The 19061-nt window shown below is 40.9% G+C and overlaps 1 protein-coding gene across 1 annotated transcript in view; it reads right to left on the bottom strand.

The window, feature by feature from the left end:
* CACNA2D3 (calcium voltage-gated channel auxiliary subunit alpha2delta 3) overlaps positions 1-19061 on the bottom strand; it is a 197770-nt gene that overhangs the window by 16596 nt on the left and 162113 nt on the right. The window contains exons 29-32 of the mRNA XM_053470058.1: positions 14782-14843; positions 14288-14332; positions 10115-10177; positions 3098-3168 (exon numbers count right to left, since the gene is read on the bottom strand). Of these exons, the coding sequence (XP_053326033.1) occupies positions 3098-3168; positions 10115-10177; positions 14288-14332; positions 14782-14843 (241 nt within the window). The remainder of the gene's footprint in view (positions 1-3097; positions 3169-10114; positions 10178-14287; positions 14333-14781; positions 14844-19061) is intronic.

The following is a 19061-nucleotide window of genomic DNA, read 5'->3' as shown; positions in this document are numbered from 1 at the left end:
CTATATATTTGTATCACGAGCTGGACTTTCAGGCAGACAAACTACTTTTTTCACATTAATTCATCATGTTCTTAAATCTACTCCCTATAGCTCCTTTCTACAATCCCCCCCAGTTCTCTCTTATGCCTTTTAACCCCTTCACGACATAGCCCTTGCATGTACATGCTCACAATGCATTGTCATTAATGGGTTTAAGTACAACCCGTTGTCCCTTGTGGGTTTTTAGAAAATTGAGCCCCCCCAACCAAACTTTTATTGAACATCATCGGCCTCTCGTAATCCATCAAAAGTAAGAGGGACGGGTACGCATGTTTCATAGCATCAGGCACTCAAAGAGTTAATGTTTTTAAGCTAAGACGTGAAAGCGTTCGTTGTGAGCGTCACATACGATATACATGAGTATCACGGCTGTGTCATGCTTGTCACCTTAAAATGCTCTTAAATACGGCATATTTGGGGATTACAGATTTATTATTTTTTTAAAGTTACGATTTAAAGCCCTCGGGCAAATTCTGCATTTTTCTCCGCTCGCCGAGCCGGGTTCTGATTGAAAGCTCTGATCGCGTACAAACTGACAAATTGCCGAGTAAGAAAGCGCGCCCCCGAGGAAAATACCTGGAGACGCAGATCAATGGCGAGGAAGACGTCTCCTCGCTGGCCGCGTTCCTGCGCAGGAATGTTTACATTGAGCGCCGTGTAAAGGCCTCAACGCCGCTTGACGGGGAGAATAAAGGAAATTTGAGTAATTAACCGACTACAAAGCCTTCCCCTCCCTTTGATGTGCGCTGACTTTTCAGCCGAGGATTGATCGGGGAATTGATTTAATGCAAAAATAAAAACTGCATGTTAATCCTCGTCTTGATGGATCCTCCAGCCGCACTTTGTGGCAATAAAGTAAAAAAAGGTATATCCCGGCTGCTGATTTCTATTACATAGAGATATTTACGTTTGCGCACAGTATGTACCCTTCATTTTTTTTCATTCCGTTTGATTTTTTGTATTTTTTATTACATTGGATATTAAGTCCCGGAGCAGAGTAATTTGAAGACTCTTGAGTAACGCAAAGGTTTCTGCAGTCATAAAAGAGACTAATGTGTCAGACGAGGTCGTACGTCTCAATCCATATCCACTCCCGCCAGGCATTTATTCCCTACGGCCTTCAAGGTGACTTTTTGTCCAGTAAAACATCTTTGATCTCCCCAACCGGCCCATTTCCACTAGACTTGGGGGCCGGCGAAGCCTTCATGTTCGTCTTCGGGGGGGAATCTTTGGATTCTGTGAATATTTGCCCGTTCCCGCGTGTTTTCAGACAAATATTGGAATATGTTCTTCGTTTTCGTTTTTCTCTTTGTTTTCTTCATTTAATTTCTTCTGTTTAGTGTGAATGGGAAACAACAGCTGCTCTTCATTGGTTGCTGCCAGGCGAGCCACCTGCCGGCGGCCAATAGAGTCGCTCTTACAGACCTTTAAATCCCGGTGAGATCCTACGGATTCCCATATTAACCCCTGCTATACTACGGAACACTTAAGGTAGGGTAGACGCAGTGACTTGTATGGGGGGGCATGGAAGTTTATCTAGGAGATATTTAGGGATTTTGTTTTAACTAATAGGCTAGCATTTATATATATTTATATATAGAGGAACAAAGATTCTTTGTCATCGACCAATATCTTTAAGTACTTACCACCAAGAGAACCGACTAATTAATAATTAACGTTAATAATAAAAATTACAGGGCAACACTAAAAATAAGCACCAAAAGTATAAGCCCTCAACTTTAGATAATTAGGAACAGATCTTTTTTTTTTTAATGCTTAGTTTTTGTGCCGTTTAGATAAAAGCTTTACTAAAGTAAAGAATTTATATATTTATACACCGAAGATTTATGCAAAATCCAAAACATGCCATAAGCCTCCATAATAACAAGAAAATCCGTGTGCAGCATTTTGGTGGATGATGGCTTGGTCTCGTTCCAGGACCTCGCTAGGGAGCTGAGAATTATTTCCCACCATATAATAAGTGCATAATGTAAGATATTCCATGTAAGACTGCACACGGCGGCGATTACGCAACCTTTTCTTGGCTCTCGATACTTGGCTTTGCCTCTGCTCTTTTTTAAGGGCACACCAACAAAATCTATCCACTGACGTCAAATGATATACCTGCCGGGTTTGGGGTTTTAAATTAATTCACGAAGGAGGGAAATTAGACTTAACACAGACTGGTTAAATATATAGACTACAATTCCTATCATCCCCGGTGTAGCAATCCCTTTGAAATCCGTTATCTTGAATATCAGAGGCAGCAATTAGCTTCTTAGGTTTAATTATTCTTTGTATCCGAACGGTATTTGTGTTTGAGATTTACGAGCTTTGATTTCGCTTCCAGGAAGATTCTTGAATAATAACATTATTACCTTTTTTTGATCTTTCTTGATGATATCATCGTTGTTTTTGGATAATTGTGGTTTAAGTTAAACTTGATGCCATTTTGTACAATGTTCCTTACGAGAATGTTCCTTTGATATTAGCATTTACCTGATTATACAGAGTTTGGCCGACATAATAGTCATGGACTGAAGAGGACTTTAAATCCACATTGAAAGAAAGCATCCGGCTTGTTCAAGAATTTGCAGCCAAAATATTACCTTCCCGCATGAAATATTATTATTATTATTATTATTATTATATTATTATTATTCCAAAATGCCAGGTATTTGAAATCTCGTTTTGCTTTTTATCATACGCTGCGCACATTCTGAGCACTGGAGAGGAAGTTAAGAGCGCACAGCAGGAAGTTAAGAGCGCACATGGAAATTGCTTCCCCCAGTCCAGAAACAAAATTTCAAACACATCAAGTTTTTTTTTTTTAATTATATAACACTAATGGTTAGGACTTAATGGTCCTTTAGGCATGGAATATGAGTTAGATTAGTTTTTGTTCCATTTAGCAGATGAGGCAATCCACAAAAGCCAAGTGCTAGACGGGTGAACGTTGGCCCGTAAGCCAAATCTACGCTCATGGCCAATAGCCTGAAAATACAACAGGCCCTTGCCATCGAATGAGCATATTGTCCTAAGTTCCAAAAAGTCTTACCTCTTAAATGAGCCCATTGTTAATAATTTATTCATCACTGCTCCTTCAACTTCACCAAAAAAGCTCCCAGTCTAAAAAAAAGCACAAAAGAACAAAATTAAGTGAGAAAAAAACAATATTAGAAGCCAAAATGCTATTAATCACTCTACTTGTGCTGACTAGACCTGGGCAGAAAGAGCTGGAAACCAAAATAACTGGTTTTTTTATATCAAAAAACAAAAACGGGGGCCCAAGGAGCCGAGGCAGGGGGGGGGCTGATATACCAAAAAATGTCTTTAATTTGGATTGTTTTAAATTAAAATAGTTAACATTGAAATCATGAAAGAATGTTGATAGTGCCGAGAAGATGAAATAAAATCTCCGGCTGTCATCTTGTTGTCAATATTAATTGTCTGTGATCAGCGTGATGCTCCTTGTTCTGAAGATGATTAACATGCGGGAGCAGCCAACGTTTCTGCCGCAGACAATGAGGAGCATTGGGACTGATTATCCAATCAGCACGAAATGCCACATATTCCTTTTTTCTTTAAATTACAGCAGTTCTCTTCACGATGCTGTAGACATTATCGGAATTATACACAAAATAAAACGAGTTTCTCTGAACTAAATTATATTGTTTAAAAGATACCAACAAAGGCGTTCTTTGAAACGTTGGTTGGTATAGAATAGCAGAACATTTCTTATACCAGGGATGTTGTCATGAGGCTACCTGGGAACTTTGCTGGTTTCCCCCGGAGTCTCCGGAGGAAGTGCTGCTACCTCAGATCTCTGGGGCACCCTGCGCTTTATCCTGGGGGAGGAGCAGTGTTAAGCCATGCCCACTCCCCTGAAATACTAGGAAGTCTGGAGCTAGCCCCGCCTTTATTGGCAGCCAGTCCCATCCATATTTGTGGTTGGTCACATCTCTCACTAAGCCACTCCTTCGGAAGAGGGGGAGCTCTAGGTAGCCTGACCTGGAAAGTTCACAGGCATGGTCATGTGATATCTAGGCCCCACCCCTACTTATAAACCAAACCACTTTATGGCAAGTCTCCTCCTCATAGACATTCATTAACCCTCAGGGGACACCAAGATGCAAAACAAACATAAAATACATATGCAAAAAGACATAAATATTTCTAAATATAACTAAAAATATGTTTTTGTGCAGAGGAGCTGAAATCTCCATGGGCTCGCTGGACCAGAATTTGCATTATTTAAAAAACAAGAATTACTGATTATTTTTTTGTAATATTAATACAACTCTGGGATGAATAGTATAGCTGTGAAATGTTACTTATACCTTAAGGAATTAGGGTTGAATTTGTGGTTAATACAGAAAACCCTTTTTATGTGTTTATTCTCCCAAAGAGTTAATTGTGTCCTCTGCCACGAAAACATTCCAGAGTCAGGTTGATGAAGGAAGGTGCGCCCCGTCCTTCAAGATGAATGAATCCCTCGCTATTTGTGTATTCTAAGGAACGTCTCTCACCTGAGTTATTCTCTTACAGGCGGAGAAGCCTATTGGTCGATCTTCACAGGAGACACTTCGCATTTCAAAGAGAGAGTATTATCTTTTTACCAGGAAAGAACTTAGATCGCTTTCCAACATACGTGGGTGGGGTGGCTGGTGGGCGCATGTCCAACCTCTCTGTTTTACGTGCATTTCAACTAAAGTTACTCTTTGAACAACGTGGATTAAAGTGATTGAGCAGAGAAATGCCAGGCGGCGTTAATTAAACTAAATGTAGCATTAATTAAATGTTTTATTTAGTAATCCTCAGTGTCTTCTACACAATATGATGATGATGATGATGATGATGACTCATATTCATGGAATGTATTCATTAACACAGCTCTTTGTATATTTTTTTGATCTCACTGATGTCACATATGTGAGGTGTGTGATGTCACGAGGTCTGATGCACAAGATGTGTGATGTCCCATGCACAGGTGGTGTGATGTCATTGACGCTCCATGTACAGGGTTTGTGATGTCATTGATGCCCCATATGCAGGGTGTGTGATGTAATTGATGCCCCATGCAGAGGGTGTGTAATGTCATTGATGCTCAATGCACAGGGTGTGTGATGTCATGGATATCCCCTGTACAAGGTGTGTGTGATGTCACTGATGTTCCATTCACAGGGTGTTTGATATCACTGAGACCCCATCCATCGGGTGTGTGTGTGATGTCACTGATCCCCCATGCACAGCTTGTGTGTGATGTCACACTATTTATGGACAGACAGTGATTTCCTTCATTCCTGCAAACCTGTTCATCAAATTAACGGGGTCACCAACCTGCCACAACCAGGTGCTTATAGTGTGTGTGTCGAGCCCACCTTAACCCTAACAGCCCCTAAACCATCCTATTTCCTCCTCCGCCTTCTGCGCTTCTACGCGGATCTTCGATGAGATGATTTTTTAGTATCAGGAATTCCGAATATTCCGGAAAAAAAAACTCCACTTAATTCCTGTCCACAGAAAGGCCGTGTTAGACGAGGCCCCGAATCCACATCATTTCTGAACATAAATGTCTGTCTTAATTAAGTCTTTTCCGATGAGGGGCTTGACGAGCTCTTCGGGTGACGCTTGCGGATAATGTAAACGATCCACCCAGAACTGACAGCATAAACTATGAATTCCTACCACAGAAATCTCACAAAATCAGCCGTTCCATAGGAAAAAAAAAACCTCTACTTCTACTCGATATGCTTACTGTTTTCTGAAAAGGTTCATTGTTCCTCCCAAGTGAAATTTTTTGACCGGTATATCATATGTCTCGTAATTTTTACAGGAGGAGCTCAGAAAAGGAAAGACCACCAAGCTTTGAATTGTTTATTAGTGACTGTCTGAGTAAGTCGCCTTCGGCAAAAGGAAATATCTCCTCTACCGCTAATAATTGGTTAAACAACATAAATTTGGGAGATTAGGTTTCCTCTGGAAGGTTATGTCATAGAATGAATCTGGTCCATTGTCGCAGCCCAAAGCCTCCGCCGTGCTCCGCGCAGCCAATGATTGGGATTTCTGTATAATTAAACGGCTAAATTAGAGACGGATTCCCGGGGTCGACTCCTTCTTAAGTGTAATAATTAAATGTATGTTTATATTAGAAGCGGAATGCTATTTCAAGTCGTTTTCGTTCACGTTTGACACTTCCTGTAAGCGTTAAGTAAATATTTAGGGCCCTGCTGAAATTCCAGCAAAGACAGCAAATTTCTTGTGCGTTTCACACAGAAGCGGTTCAGTGTATCAATTTTATTACCAGTTCTGGTCTTTTATATATAAATATATATTTACTATCGAACAGGTGAGCTTTTTTCCCACCTAGTTATTCATTACGGCTTAAAAACTGATGATGCGTCATTATTTTTATCTATCGTGAGCCTCATTATACAGGTTTTGCCCTCGTTTTGAGTCCTCCGCCAGTTCTGAAAACAATTTGTAAAAAAAGTTGTGGAAAAATACAAAATCAACAGCCAATTATGCGTAACTGGTCATTTGTGCCATATAATGTATCAATTTATCTTTTATAATTATTATTATTCAGTTTTTTAAAACATATTTTTACTAATATATTTATAATTTTTACTCGAACAGCTGACCTTTGCCTTGTGTTTTTTTTACTGTTGGTGCTTAAAAGCTGATGATTTTATTTTCATGAATTTTTTGAGTAGCTGTGGTCTATCGTGAGCCTCGTTATACTAACTATTTGTCAAAGGATCTAAAAAAAAAAATAATAAAAAAATCAACGGCCGATGATGAAAGACACGGTGGGGTGCATGATGGGCAATCCGGAACCATGTAAAGTGTCGACGTGTCATTTACAGTTTTTTGTTGTTTTTAAAAAAATGACATTTTTGTGCTGATTTAACGTTTGCTTTAATCGACTGGTCTGTTTTAATTTAATGGGAGAAAGAAGAATTAGGTCAAAATGTCCTGGATTTTATCCCGACAGATGTAGAAAGGATTCCAAAAGCTGTAAATTATATATATATTGAAAAGGCGGAGAAATGTATTGAATAAAGGCCATTTATTAAAATGTACGTGCTTCTGTCAGCACTCCCGCACCGAAATAAGTAAGAAGGGAAGTAAAAAACACCCTATTAACATATTGGAGGAATTTAATCTCTTAATCTCTCTTTTAGAATTTTAGCCTCGGAGAAGCAGAGGATTTCTAGCTACAAAATATCCAATTAAAAAGATTTTTATGTAACTGGTAAAAGAATGTTAGTGTAACAAGATAAAGCTGGATACTTCGTCGCGTGTTTCTCTATCCAAGCTACATATAAATCTGCGTGACTTGTAATTAAAGAAATGTATCTTTATGATTATTTATCTGTGTTTACGGAGATGAAAGGAGAAGCCTGGGTTGTTGGCACCGACTCGCTGGCTGTGATCGGCCCCGCTGGCGGACGCGTGCCCGTACAGGTGCGACGGGGTTCAGATGCTCAGAGGTGCGGTCTGAAAAAAGGAAATCTCTATATTGGGGGAGAATTTTATATTTTTGGGGTTTCAGGTTGGATAAGGATGGATTTATGTGACGTTCTCCCCAAAGACCACGTGTGTGACCCCTCTTTCTCTGCGACAAGAAGAGCTCAAGATGAGTGTAATATGGCTGGGAAACATAAAACACCGCGGGGATTGAGTAAAATGTGAAGGACAGGGATTTCCCGGGGGGCAGAAAAGCATGTATCCGATATACGGCCCGTGGCATAATGTGACTTGGACATAGATATAAAATGTTGTCTATACTGTAGAGTCTTGGATCCAGGAGAGGACAATAGCCGGGGCTAGCAAGTTATAAACCATGTTCTCATTGAAACCCAAGTTCTTTTTAACCCAGGATTTTCTGAAACTAATGAGTTTTTCCCCCAAAAATTGGTTGAGCAGACCTCTAGGGGGTAGAGTGTCTAAGAATACAGATTTCATCAGATTTTTACCCATAATAGAAGGGGGTGCCAATGAAATGCGATATGAAAAGCATATTCAGTAATGGACTTCCAAACCAAGAGGGTGGCCTGAAAAGGGTTAAAACTAAGGAGCCGGAGGAAAAAAACATACATATCTTCAGATAAAAGGATCAGCCGGGGTCATGGTTTGCATTAAATCTATTAAGGTTATTATCTCTTGAGCAATCTTTGGGAGAGTCATTGATCAGACTCTGTGATTTGTAATCCTATCTGCCTATCTGATTTAGGAAATGTCCTTCAGAGAATGAAGAGGAGCCTCCGTCTCTGCCTCACGGGGGGGGTTATACAAATGAGAAACAAACCTCTCTCCAGAGGATACGTCTCTGAGGTCACCGCCCCGCGATGTCGCAAGACGCACCTTTCTACAGGTATACAACGTTTCATCAAAGTCAGAAGAGATGAAAAAACATTAAACCCTTAAAGGTGTAAAAGGTAAGCGTCAGCCAATCACAGGCTGACATTAATGTTCTGGAAATAAGCGACCCCATTCAAAAACAGAAATGTGTCTTTTTCAAACATAACTATGGGGGTTCATTAAAGTGGACGCAGAATCACGAGCTCATACAATTAGGATTAAAAAGAATAAAAGAAAACTCACGGCGAGTGTGAGCGGGTGCGGGAGATGCTGAGCACTCGAATTCTCGCTGCTACCAGTTTTCCCGCTGCTTACCCCTGAGTTTTATGGCTGCTAAACCAGTCCCTGTCTGAATGTAACTGTGACTGGGGAAGAAATGGGTAAACTGGGGTGAAACCGGTGGAAAATGGGAGCGGCTCTAGGACCACTTCTGTTTCATCATCAAACGATACGAGGGCTTTATGTGCCTCTCTAATTTGGAGGCTGCAGGGCTTATACTTTGGGCCACATTATACCCAAATCTGCTTTTAACAAAGATACCCGTAAGAGTCTTTGCTCCGCCAGCAAGTTAATTAAAGGCATCTTCGCGTGCAGGGCTGTAATTATATGGATTTAAAATGTATATCAGATAGGAATTATCTTTCTGAGAGCGCAGAAATCATACGGCTGAGAAAAATAAATCCTTATCCGCAACATGAGTGGCAGGAGCTTTTCATACGAAAAGGAGAGTGCGAGGCTTTAACACACGGGGCGAGCGGAGAAGAGACTGGGCGAGCGGAGAAGTGACGGGGCGAGTGGAGAAGTGACGGGGTGAGCAGAGAAGTGACGGGCGAGCGGAGAAGAGACGGGGCGAGCGGAGAAGTGACGGGGTGAGCAGAGAAGTGACGGGGTGAGCAGAGAAGTGACGGGGCGAGCGGAGAAGAGACAGGGCGAGCAGAGAAGGGACGGGGCGAGCGGAGAAGGGACGAGGTGAGCTTCACCCGCTAAATGTTACATTCTGCAGCAATACAGCGACACGTCACCCCCCAGAGACATGCTGATGTCTTCACGTGACAGTCATAGAATAAAAAAGAGCGTCTCTCAGGGAGATCGGCTACGAAGCAGGAGGGTACGGCCCCTTGGGGACAAAATACCAGATTCCGCTACAATGCGGCGGATCATCTCCCGCGGGGTTCATCAAGCTGACACATGTGTCCTGATTATCAGAGACACGAGGCCCCCGGCGTTATCCGGCTCTACTGTGCTGCTTACTGCAGAAATACAAGCAAAAATATTGTTGCTGATACAGAAAAATAATGTTTTTCTAAAAATAATAAAAATAATTCTAACAACAGAAGTTTAAGACTTCTTGGTCTAGAAAGTCCGAACCCTCCGTAGAAATAACAATCACGGCAAGTTCTGTCCTGTTAGTAGATATTTTTTTCAAAGACTCATTATCCTAAAGTCATGTGACGCAAGGAGAGAGCACTGATAGGACACAAGGATTGATTGCCATAGCAACAGAATAGTAATTCATGCAGCTTTCAGTAATATTATGACAAAAAAAAGCCAAATGACCAGTATATTAAAAAATACTAAACAAGATGCCACGGAGATGAACCGGAGATCTCGTTAATGAAAGACTGTAACAGCCCGACCGCAAAATTTAGTTTGATCCATAGAAATTACGTAATTCAAACATTCTAAAATGTCACATTTTTTGCCTTACCTGTCTGTAATCCTCTGATACCAGAATAAATCCATTATTGTCAATGAGGTAACAGTTGATAACCTAAGGAAACATCACAAAAGTTCATTTTAGGGTTATTTAAAATTTTCATTATTCAGGAAGAATAAATTTTACGCTGAAATAGTGAAAATATACCGCGTAGCTTCATAATTCAGGAGTCATCACCGCCAAACGCTAAAATAGTAACACTTAGGGCTTTATATTTATAAATATGTATACATTTATCTATGTATTGGAACAAAAATAAATAAATAAATTATATATAATAATATAATATATTATAATATAATTATATTAATATATAATAATAAATTAAATATATATTTAAATACATTTTTACCACCAAAGAATATTCTTTTTCTTTATTTATTATATTTTTTTTATTTTTTTTTGTGGCGTGACTGCATTTCTTCACCTTGGGTGATATACGACGGCCGCTCATCCGGATTTGTCTCCGTTAATCAATGTATCCTTTCAAACAATGCGGAACGCCCCGACGCAGACACTGCGCCCATTTATTTATCGCTCTATCTCCGGGATTGAGCTGATTCAGCAAAATGGATCTGAGATTTTTTTCTAAAAATCGCCGTTTTTTTTTTTTTTGTGGGCTTTAATCACGGATATAATCGCTTTCCATAGATTGCGCAAAAGAATGTTTTCAATTTGTTTAGTAAGCGCTCGCGTCTGGAAGCGTTTCCTGTCTGTCGGCATGATTATATTAAAATATTCGGGAAGGGGCACTTAGCGCAGGAATGGAAGATAACTCGCAATTATCGGATGGGCCTTTTCTGAAAATGCTTGCATTTGTTAATCACGGTGGTTTAATCACGTCGCCCAAAATGTTTCTTTTTTGGTCGCACAAAATGTTTCAATTTCATGCAGGACATTAAAGAGAACGTCTGAAATGTTTCTTCCCTAAATAAGTCCTTATTTATAGAGCGAAGGGTATATTTACCACGGCCTGCAGCCTCTTGGGTGCGCCACGAAAACTCACTTTGGGAGATTCTTTTTTGTTTGGTGTTTTTGTCCTTATTGACTAACAGCCAAAAATGATTAAAATTAAAGGGATGTGAAAGAACCAGAAGCGGCAGGGATCCGTGGCGCTGGCACTTTAAGGCCAACGGCTGGCAAATGATGTCCGTCCAACCACCGGAAGCCCAGACCTGAGAAGAGGCCACAACCATGATGTCATCAATCATTTTCCTCTTGACAAACAAGGCTACCTTGCCAAAAAATGTCCTCTAATTTTCATAAAGGTCAATTTAAAATCAGTTTAAATAATATATATTTTTAATTTTTTTTTTTAAAAAAGCTTTTTTCCACTTTTTGGTTGTTTCTAATAAGTTTTCAGCAGTCATGAATAATAAATGACTACACAAAAGGATCACCTGGCAAGTGGGCCACATTACCTTTATCTTAAAACCTCCGACCACCTTAGCCAAAAAAACTGAAAATTCAGCCCTAAAATGTGCGTATTAGTGATTTTTTTTAAATTAATCTTTGTGGACGGACTCTAGCTGAACGCCATTAGTTCAGCGGTAAGAGCACATTAATGAAATCATTGTGTCAGCGCGGAGCCCTAACAAGGGGGAAGGTAATATTTTTTGGAATGAGTGGGGTGCCGGGGGTTTATGGAAGGCGGGGGTCCCATAGGCCTCTTTAAGGCTTTCAAACTGTGTTTTTAATTGGACGCTGAAGTAAAGGCTGTCGCTGTACGGTTTCTGGTAGCTCGGGCCTATAAAAGTAGTTTAGCTTAATAACGTCTTTCACTGCTACTTAAACCACTTTGCGAGCTTAGAAGGACGGTAATGAAACACAAATGTATCATTTGCCGCAGGACGACTTCTCTGGGATTCAAAGGGTTACAGAGACCCTTAAATAGGACACGATGATTTCATCAGCACGCTACCTAAAAACCATTCTCCTCGATGACCCGGGATATATGTTTTTTTCTTTTGTTCCCAGAGAGGTAGACAAAGACTTTCACGTGGAAAAAAAAAAGTTTGCGTTTCAAAATAGCTTCCACATTTGTGATCGAAACTGCAAGAAATCAACTTAAAAAAAAGAAAGAAAGCAAAAATGAAAAAGGAAGTGGTTGATGGGGGATTATCCGTACACGACGGCTGACGGATGGATCAGTGAGAAGTCCGCACAGATTTTGAAGATTTATTGAGGGGAATATTTTCTTACGTGGTCTTCCGGTTAAATTGGAATTTTTATTGGTTCGACAACGCAAGCGGCGAGGGACACAATGTATCTCTGAAAACCGAAACAGCAGCCTATTTCTATCCGTCCTGAAAAGTGTGACCTAGGGGTGTTATAGAATCAGCGTATTGTAAAGATTAGAACATATGTAGTGATTATGTATTATTGTTATTATTTCTTGATATAATCATATTCCGCAGCGCTGTACAGATCCGGGATTCCATCACATACAAAGTAACTATATATGTAGCTAGTATCATTGGATTAAAACCCGTGTCACATGTTTTGATTTAGATCCCTTGGGTTGCCTTCTCTGGGGGGTTTTCCCCTCATAAAATCCCCCATTGTTGGTGGTGGATGAGTTGCTTGGCTCGGGGCAAAGGAAGGGTTACTGCCGGTAATGTCTTATTTCGGGTCGGCAGATTCTCCAGCTGATGAACCGCAGCGGACGAGATCTAAAGTGAAAACGCGCGTTCTGTGTCGATTAGTGATAAACCTCGGCATGAACCCGCTGAGGAAACTATATGAGGCCAAGAGGCCCTCGTAACGCGCCGGCGCTGGCAAAGAGAGAGGACCATTAGGAGGTGGAACGGTTGTGCAGGGAACCCCATGGACCCCAAGTTTAAATAGAGGCTTCATCCCATAATGGATTCGACTACCAGGAATTTATTAATCTGCTCCAACAGAACCGCTTCCTAAACTGGACTGCTGGTCGATCGTTTCCTCCGAGCTGTGGGATAAAATTGGATCAGACATCAAACCAAAGCTAAAGCCCTTCTAAAGGCATTTTTGATAATGGACCGGGTTATTCTTGGCCGGACCGGTCTCCTGCGGCTTTGCTCCGTGTAACATTATCGCTTTCATTGTACTTATTAATCTAAATGGAACTTTTGTTGGAAAAGAAAACCAACGAATGATTCAAGAAATACTTTTCTGATCAAAACATAGCACTGCACAAATCTTTCTATAATTAATCATTTAAAGGCCTAAAAAACACCTTCATTTGATAGAATAACATCTTTTTGTGACATTGGGAAATGAGGGCTGTTTGTCAAGGTCAGTCAATGTTACAATATCATAAAAGTGATATCGCGGGGATTATGGGGGGGATATAATTAAACTGATTATTCTCGCTAATCAAAAGTAGATGACATATGAAAGGCGGGATAGAAGAATAATAATTACTCAACAGAACCGTCATGAAATGGGATATTTCAAAAGAGTAACAACAAGGGAATGAGATTTAAATACAGCTCGCCTATCGGCCCCTTAACTCCTTATCGCTAGCACCTGTAAAAGGTTTGTGATTGGAACTCATAGGAAAAAAAGATATTTTCGGATGACAATTAGCATTTTTTATTGTTATTAATCTACATTGAGACTTTCTGACACGGAAGCACTATATTTATATATATATATATATATATATATATTGCTGTATGTTTTAACCTTTCGAGTGCTGTATGGTCAGCAGACTGTATAGATCAAAGTCACGTAATTTTTTTTACTTTAGAAGATAAATGGGCTGAGATGTGCAAATTAGAAATGGTCTAATTCTTGCATTTAATTATTATGTTCCTGTTTGTTGGTGGTGCTTCTTATCAGACGATATCATGGGAGTCGCCATCTTGCTGCCCCGCCGCGGGGTATAAATCGCCCGTCGCCCCGAGATATCTGTGATAATAGCGTTACGGAGGGACCTAGAAACAATCTCTAGCTCTAGAGGCTCATGCGCAGTCCGCTAAAAAAATGCGGGGAGAGAACAGGAAGTGGCTTCCAACTTCCTGCTTGGGCTGATGGGAGAGAACAGGAAGCGCCTTACAACTTCCTGCTCGGGCTGACCAATGGGATTCCAATGCAGTCTACACTGAAGGATCATGGGAAAGCATGGGAAATTTGCATGAAATGCCGCGATTATGATATATTTTATTACAATGTGATACTCACTTCATCATCGCAACTTTTAGAACATTTTCCATCGAGAGACGCGCACTGCAAAGAAGCAAACAGAGGTCACGCGTGTGCATATATGACAGCCAATTACGTCTTCTTTTTTTTTTTAACCCTTTTACAACATTTTACAAAAAAGAACAACACCTTCACCATCCTGAAAATGCTTGAAGCATAAAATAGAAAAATCAATCAGTTCAGGTATGAAAACTGAAGTAACCTTTAAAAGCAGAAGGGTCTTACGGACTCGATATAATCTGCTTAAACATCTACATATTGGTGATACGGAAAATTCCCAAATTGCGAGGGACGCCGCGTTCCGTGTTTAAATAAATTCCCTGCAATAAGATTAGGTCGCCTTCCAAATATGGGGAGAAACCAAACGTTTGTCGTAAAAAAAAAAATAGTTAAAAATTAGAATTTCTCTCGCTGTAATAAACTCGATGAATTTGAAAAATGCTTTTGAAGACGGACATCTGATTTTAACTTACCTGTCTGCTGGCGATCCAAAATTTCCTCTGGAAAAATTCAAGTTTCATTTGAATACCAACAGCTGGAACAAATTTAAAAAAAAGCTAAACGTCAGACATTAAAAGGGACCAAAAAATGCATGACAAAGCCGTTCCTGTCCACCACTTAACGGGGAAAGGCATTTATTTTTTCCAGTTTTGTTGTGAGTCAAACTAATCACCTCATTTAAAGTGCGTGGATCGCTTTTTCTGTAGGAACCGGCGGGAGTTCTTATTTTTTTACTGGCGCTAAGCCGTTTATTGTAGATGCCGCGCCACTTACTACATTTACGTTGGCGCTGAAGGATCTTGGCTTCTACAGAGAAAATAGTTATGTTTGGTTGGTAAAAAACATCTTGTTACGTTACAATGTAAGCCGGTCAATGACTGCCTTTTGGGGCTTTTGGGGCATTCCCTGGACGGAGGGTAAGACGCCCCTTTTATACCAACCCAATTCCACCAATGCTGGCTCCATAGACTCTCTACCGTGAGGCTAAACAGTCCTGCCATCTTATGCCAGACTGGGCTGCGTTGGGTGCAGAGATGGCAACGACGGCCATGTTTTACCTTAATATTCAAAGTTGCTTTTTAATTAACCAAACCCCATCATTAAAGGCATCTTTGTATTAAAAAAAACAGTAAATTTCCATGACCTATATACCCCCCGTGCACTGGGGTAAGAAAAAAGAGGTGGGCAAGAACCTTCACTCATGATCTGTTCGATTACGTTACGAGCCATTAAGAATCGTTCTTTTGAATCAATTAAGGAATAATCTCTCTCAGAAGCCTATTTTTTTAATACTGGTAAACACGGTGACGTCCAATCACATCGGCCAGCGTTATATCGGATGTGCGGATTATATTTTCATTTTTTGGATGGTTTTGCTGTAATGGTTATTAATCCCCAGCCGTGACATTTTAAGACTGGATGAATTGCAGACAAATCAATGGGTTCCTGAAAACTGTAGGCAATAAAAATTCAACCGTACCCCGCAGACCCTAAACTGGTTCTCAGGGTGCCTGTCAGGTCCAAACTACTTCACAGAATATCCTGAACCAAGGCGATAAATAACATTTGAAAAAGCAATATGTCTTCCTCGACTGCTTGGAACCCCATCCAGCCCAACAGACCAGTTACAGAGATACAGAGGTAAAATATTCTGGATTACTACCCTCTGATTGGTACACCACCCAACCAATGAGAAGTTAAAGATAAAGCACATGGTCTCCCGTACATGCCTCGACGCGGGTGGAAGTGTTTTGGTCGCGGGCACCTCCTGCCAGCGTGAGATACTTTGTATTAACCTACGGCAGGGAGCGGAATAATCTTTCAAAACGGGTGACATCGTTAATTAGGTTGAGAAAAAGACGAGTAGTCCATCAAGTTCAACCATTCCACAAACCCATATCAGAGGAACCAGGAGAAGACCTTCGAACAAAGCTGACGTATTTCCCCAAACCGAACACAACCTCTCTATACACCCTGTTTAAAAACGCCATGTTATATTTGAACAATCACATCACTTTCTCTAATGAATCCTGTCATCGGAACATGTTTCTGTAAATCCTCTAACCCTCTTCAAAGCGACCCCAGCCCTCGCCGCGGAGGCCACTTGCATTTCAAATTTGTTTTACAGATCAAAGTTAAAGTGTAAACTCGCTGTTACCCTTTATGTCAAACATATGGGGCATTGTGCGTGCGCGGAAGCCCCCGCTACCAAAATATTTAACCAGATTCCTTTTGGAATCGGCGTCTTTCTTCACCTGGATTTGAATTTGTACATTCGTCGGGTTATGCGTTCCCTTAGAACGTTAGATCAAAACGGGAGCGAGACGCGTTATGATTAAAAGAGACAGAGAAGAAATGGTTCCTCGTCACGTCTGGATAATCGTTACAGGAGATCTGTCTACCGAGCGTTTGTTCTGAGATTGTTCCGTTCTATCGCTCGCCGTCAAATGGAATGTTTCTGTTTAACTTCTGGAGACTTTTTGGAATGTTGATTGAAAATAGAGGAATACTCGGGAGATACTCGGTGAGCGCGATGGACGTGACCTCATAAATAGGCAAGACGTCGGGACGTGACCGAACGAGATCGCCCTCCGCTTCTCCAATGGCTCTGGGAGTTGGGTTATTATAGCCGAAAATTCAGGAAAAAGGGGCAGCTGATGTTCTAGGTGGTTCCAGATCATTGCCTGAAGCCATAATTTGCTAGAACGGGGCTTTGAGGGTAAAAACATTTTGTTTTTCCTTCTTCAAAAGAAAAAGTTCTTCATCCACATGAAAGTTCACTTGGAAGGAAACTTTTTTTTTCTACGATTGCATCTTGAATTGGGACATTGAGGTTTAAATGATTTGAAGATGTGCGTGCAATCCTTTCATCATCGCCATGGGAACGTGAATCAGTGGGTAAGGATGTCTCCTCCAGAAAGACCGTCGGCGATCTGGCAGCGGCTGGGACTTGGTGTCCTGGCGAGGAGGTGAATCAGAACCCCCAGGACACGTGAGAGGAAATTCACCGTTAGGTGGACAACGGCGCCGTCCATGACTCCGACTCGTTCACTTCTCCTGTCTGGAGTAAATTCCCCATTCTAAAACAATACCGGGCCAACAAGCCATTAGAGAGCCAAAAAAACTCTGGCACACAGTGGGTTAAAAGGTTTGATATATAAATAATATAGATGATGAAATCTGTCGCTATTTACAGAAGCTGTAAACGGCGAGTTTAGCAAGAAAGCAGGGGAACGATTCGTTTCTCGCAGCGAAAATTTATATTCCCAGAGCTAATTCCCGGAGAGAGAAAGAGAGGCGGAAAAACATCTTCCCTGATCATTCGATCGCTTATTATAGGGGAAATATTTATGAAATATTAACGGGGACACGCGATCTGGAGGTTATTGGGTTTAATTCCGTAACGAGTCTGAAAATCAAGTGCAAAGGTCCTGGAAATATTTTTCAAGGCGGTGGCAGAAATTATTTCCATATTTGGTGAAAGAGGTCTTCTCTATTTGCCCCAAAAACCAGCCGCCGTCGGAAAAGGGAGGCAGATAGAGGAGGCTCCATGATAAAGAATGACTTCGGTATAAACCAGATACGAGGATCGGGCAAAAAGATGATTCTGCAATTTACCCCAAGCCTCAAATGGTCCATTTTGGGCTTAACATGAATTTCAACAACCCTAACGGAGCCCGGCAGGTTGAGAGGACCCTCCATCTCGCGGGGCTCCGGGCATCGGCCCTTCTTACCCCACAGAACCGTCCCGCCAGGTTCAGCGGCCACATCCAGAAGTATTTGGTTGTCTTTTGGTGGATACTTTTACTTACCAACAAGAAGATTAATATTCCGTGATTATAAACATTCGATAAGAATTTCATATTTATTTATTTATTTATTTTTGTTACAATCTCATTTAAACTCAGTTTTCGCATCCTTTTTTTTTTTTACGATTTCGCAGTCTCGGTTATTTATCTCTGACGATTCCTTGAAGGCTTTTCTATTCCCTGATGAAAAGAGATTTTTAAGTGCTATAATTTGACTCGATCCGACCTCCAGCCACAAAAGGGCGAAGTCCGACTCGCTCCGTTCAAACCTCCGCCTGAGAGACTGTGCGTATTTATACGAGGTCTTCGCCGGCCTTAGAAAAACAAGCAAATATTTAATTTCCATGCGAAAGGCCAGAAAGCGGCGTTTGCTCAGAGTAAAACCTAAGCACTTCCAACTGGGACCGCGTGCGGCATTTACAAATATTTTTTAAGTGCCACATGTGCCTAAACCCTGCGCAAACAAGATGATATCAACGAAACCTCATACAGACACTACACGCTTCATCCAGCCTCGACCCGCGCTTACTTTGGGAGAGCTGATCTCCTTTCATCCTATTATCGTTTAACTTTTTTTTCATTATTATTATTATTTTTCCTTCAAATGATTTTATCCTAGCCGGAAAACGGTTTAGAATAAAGATTATATGGATGGAGACGTTGGACCGTTTATTGTTTGTGTTTATAAAGGAGATTATCATCATTTAGGCATATTTACTAAGAGCAGAAGCAAACAAATTCCTGGATACATTAGATTCTATCCCGACGATGAACGGCGGTCCGGATATCGGACCATAAAGGGGTCTGGCGCCCCGCGGAAAAGTTATAGATCTGCCCCACGTAGCCTTATTTCCATCATTTTCCCAAATTCTGAGAAATTACAGTGGAAAACATCACAATAGTGATATTTTAAGGTAAAGGAATCATGTTTTTGGAATGTTCTC

This window comes from Spea bombifrons, chromosome 6, assembly GCF_027358695.1.
Source record: "Spea bombifrons isolate aSpeBom1 chromosome 6, aSpeBom1.2.pri, whole genome shotgun sequence".
Lineage (NCBI taxonomy): Eukaryota > Metazoa > Chordata > Amphibia > Anura > Pelobatidae > Spea > Spea bombifrons.
This window is presented reverse-complemented; position numbering and strand designations above follow the sequence as displayed.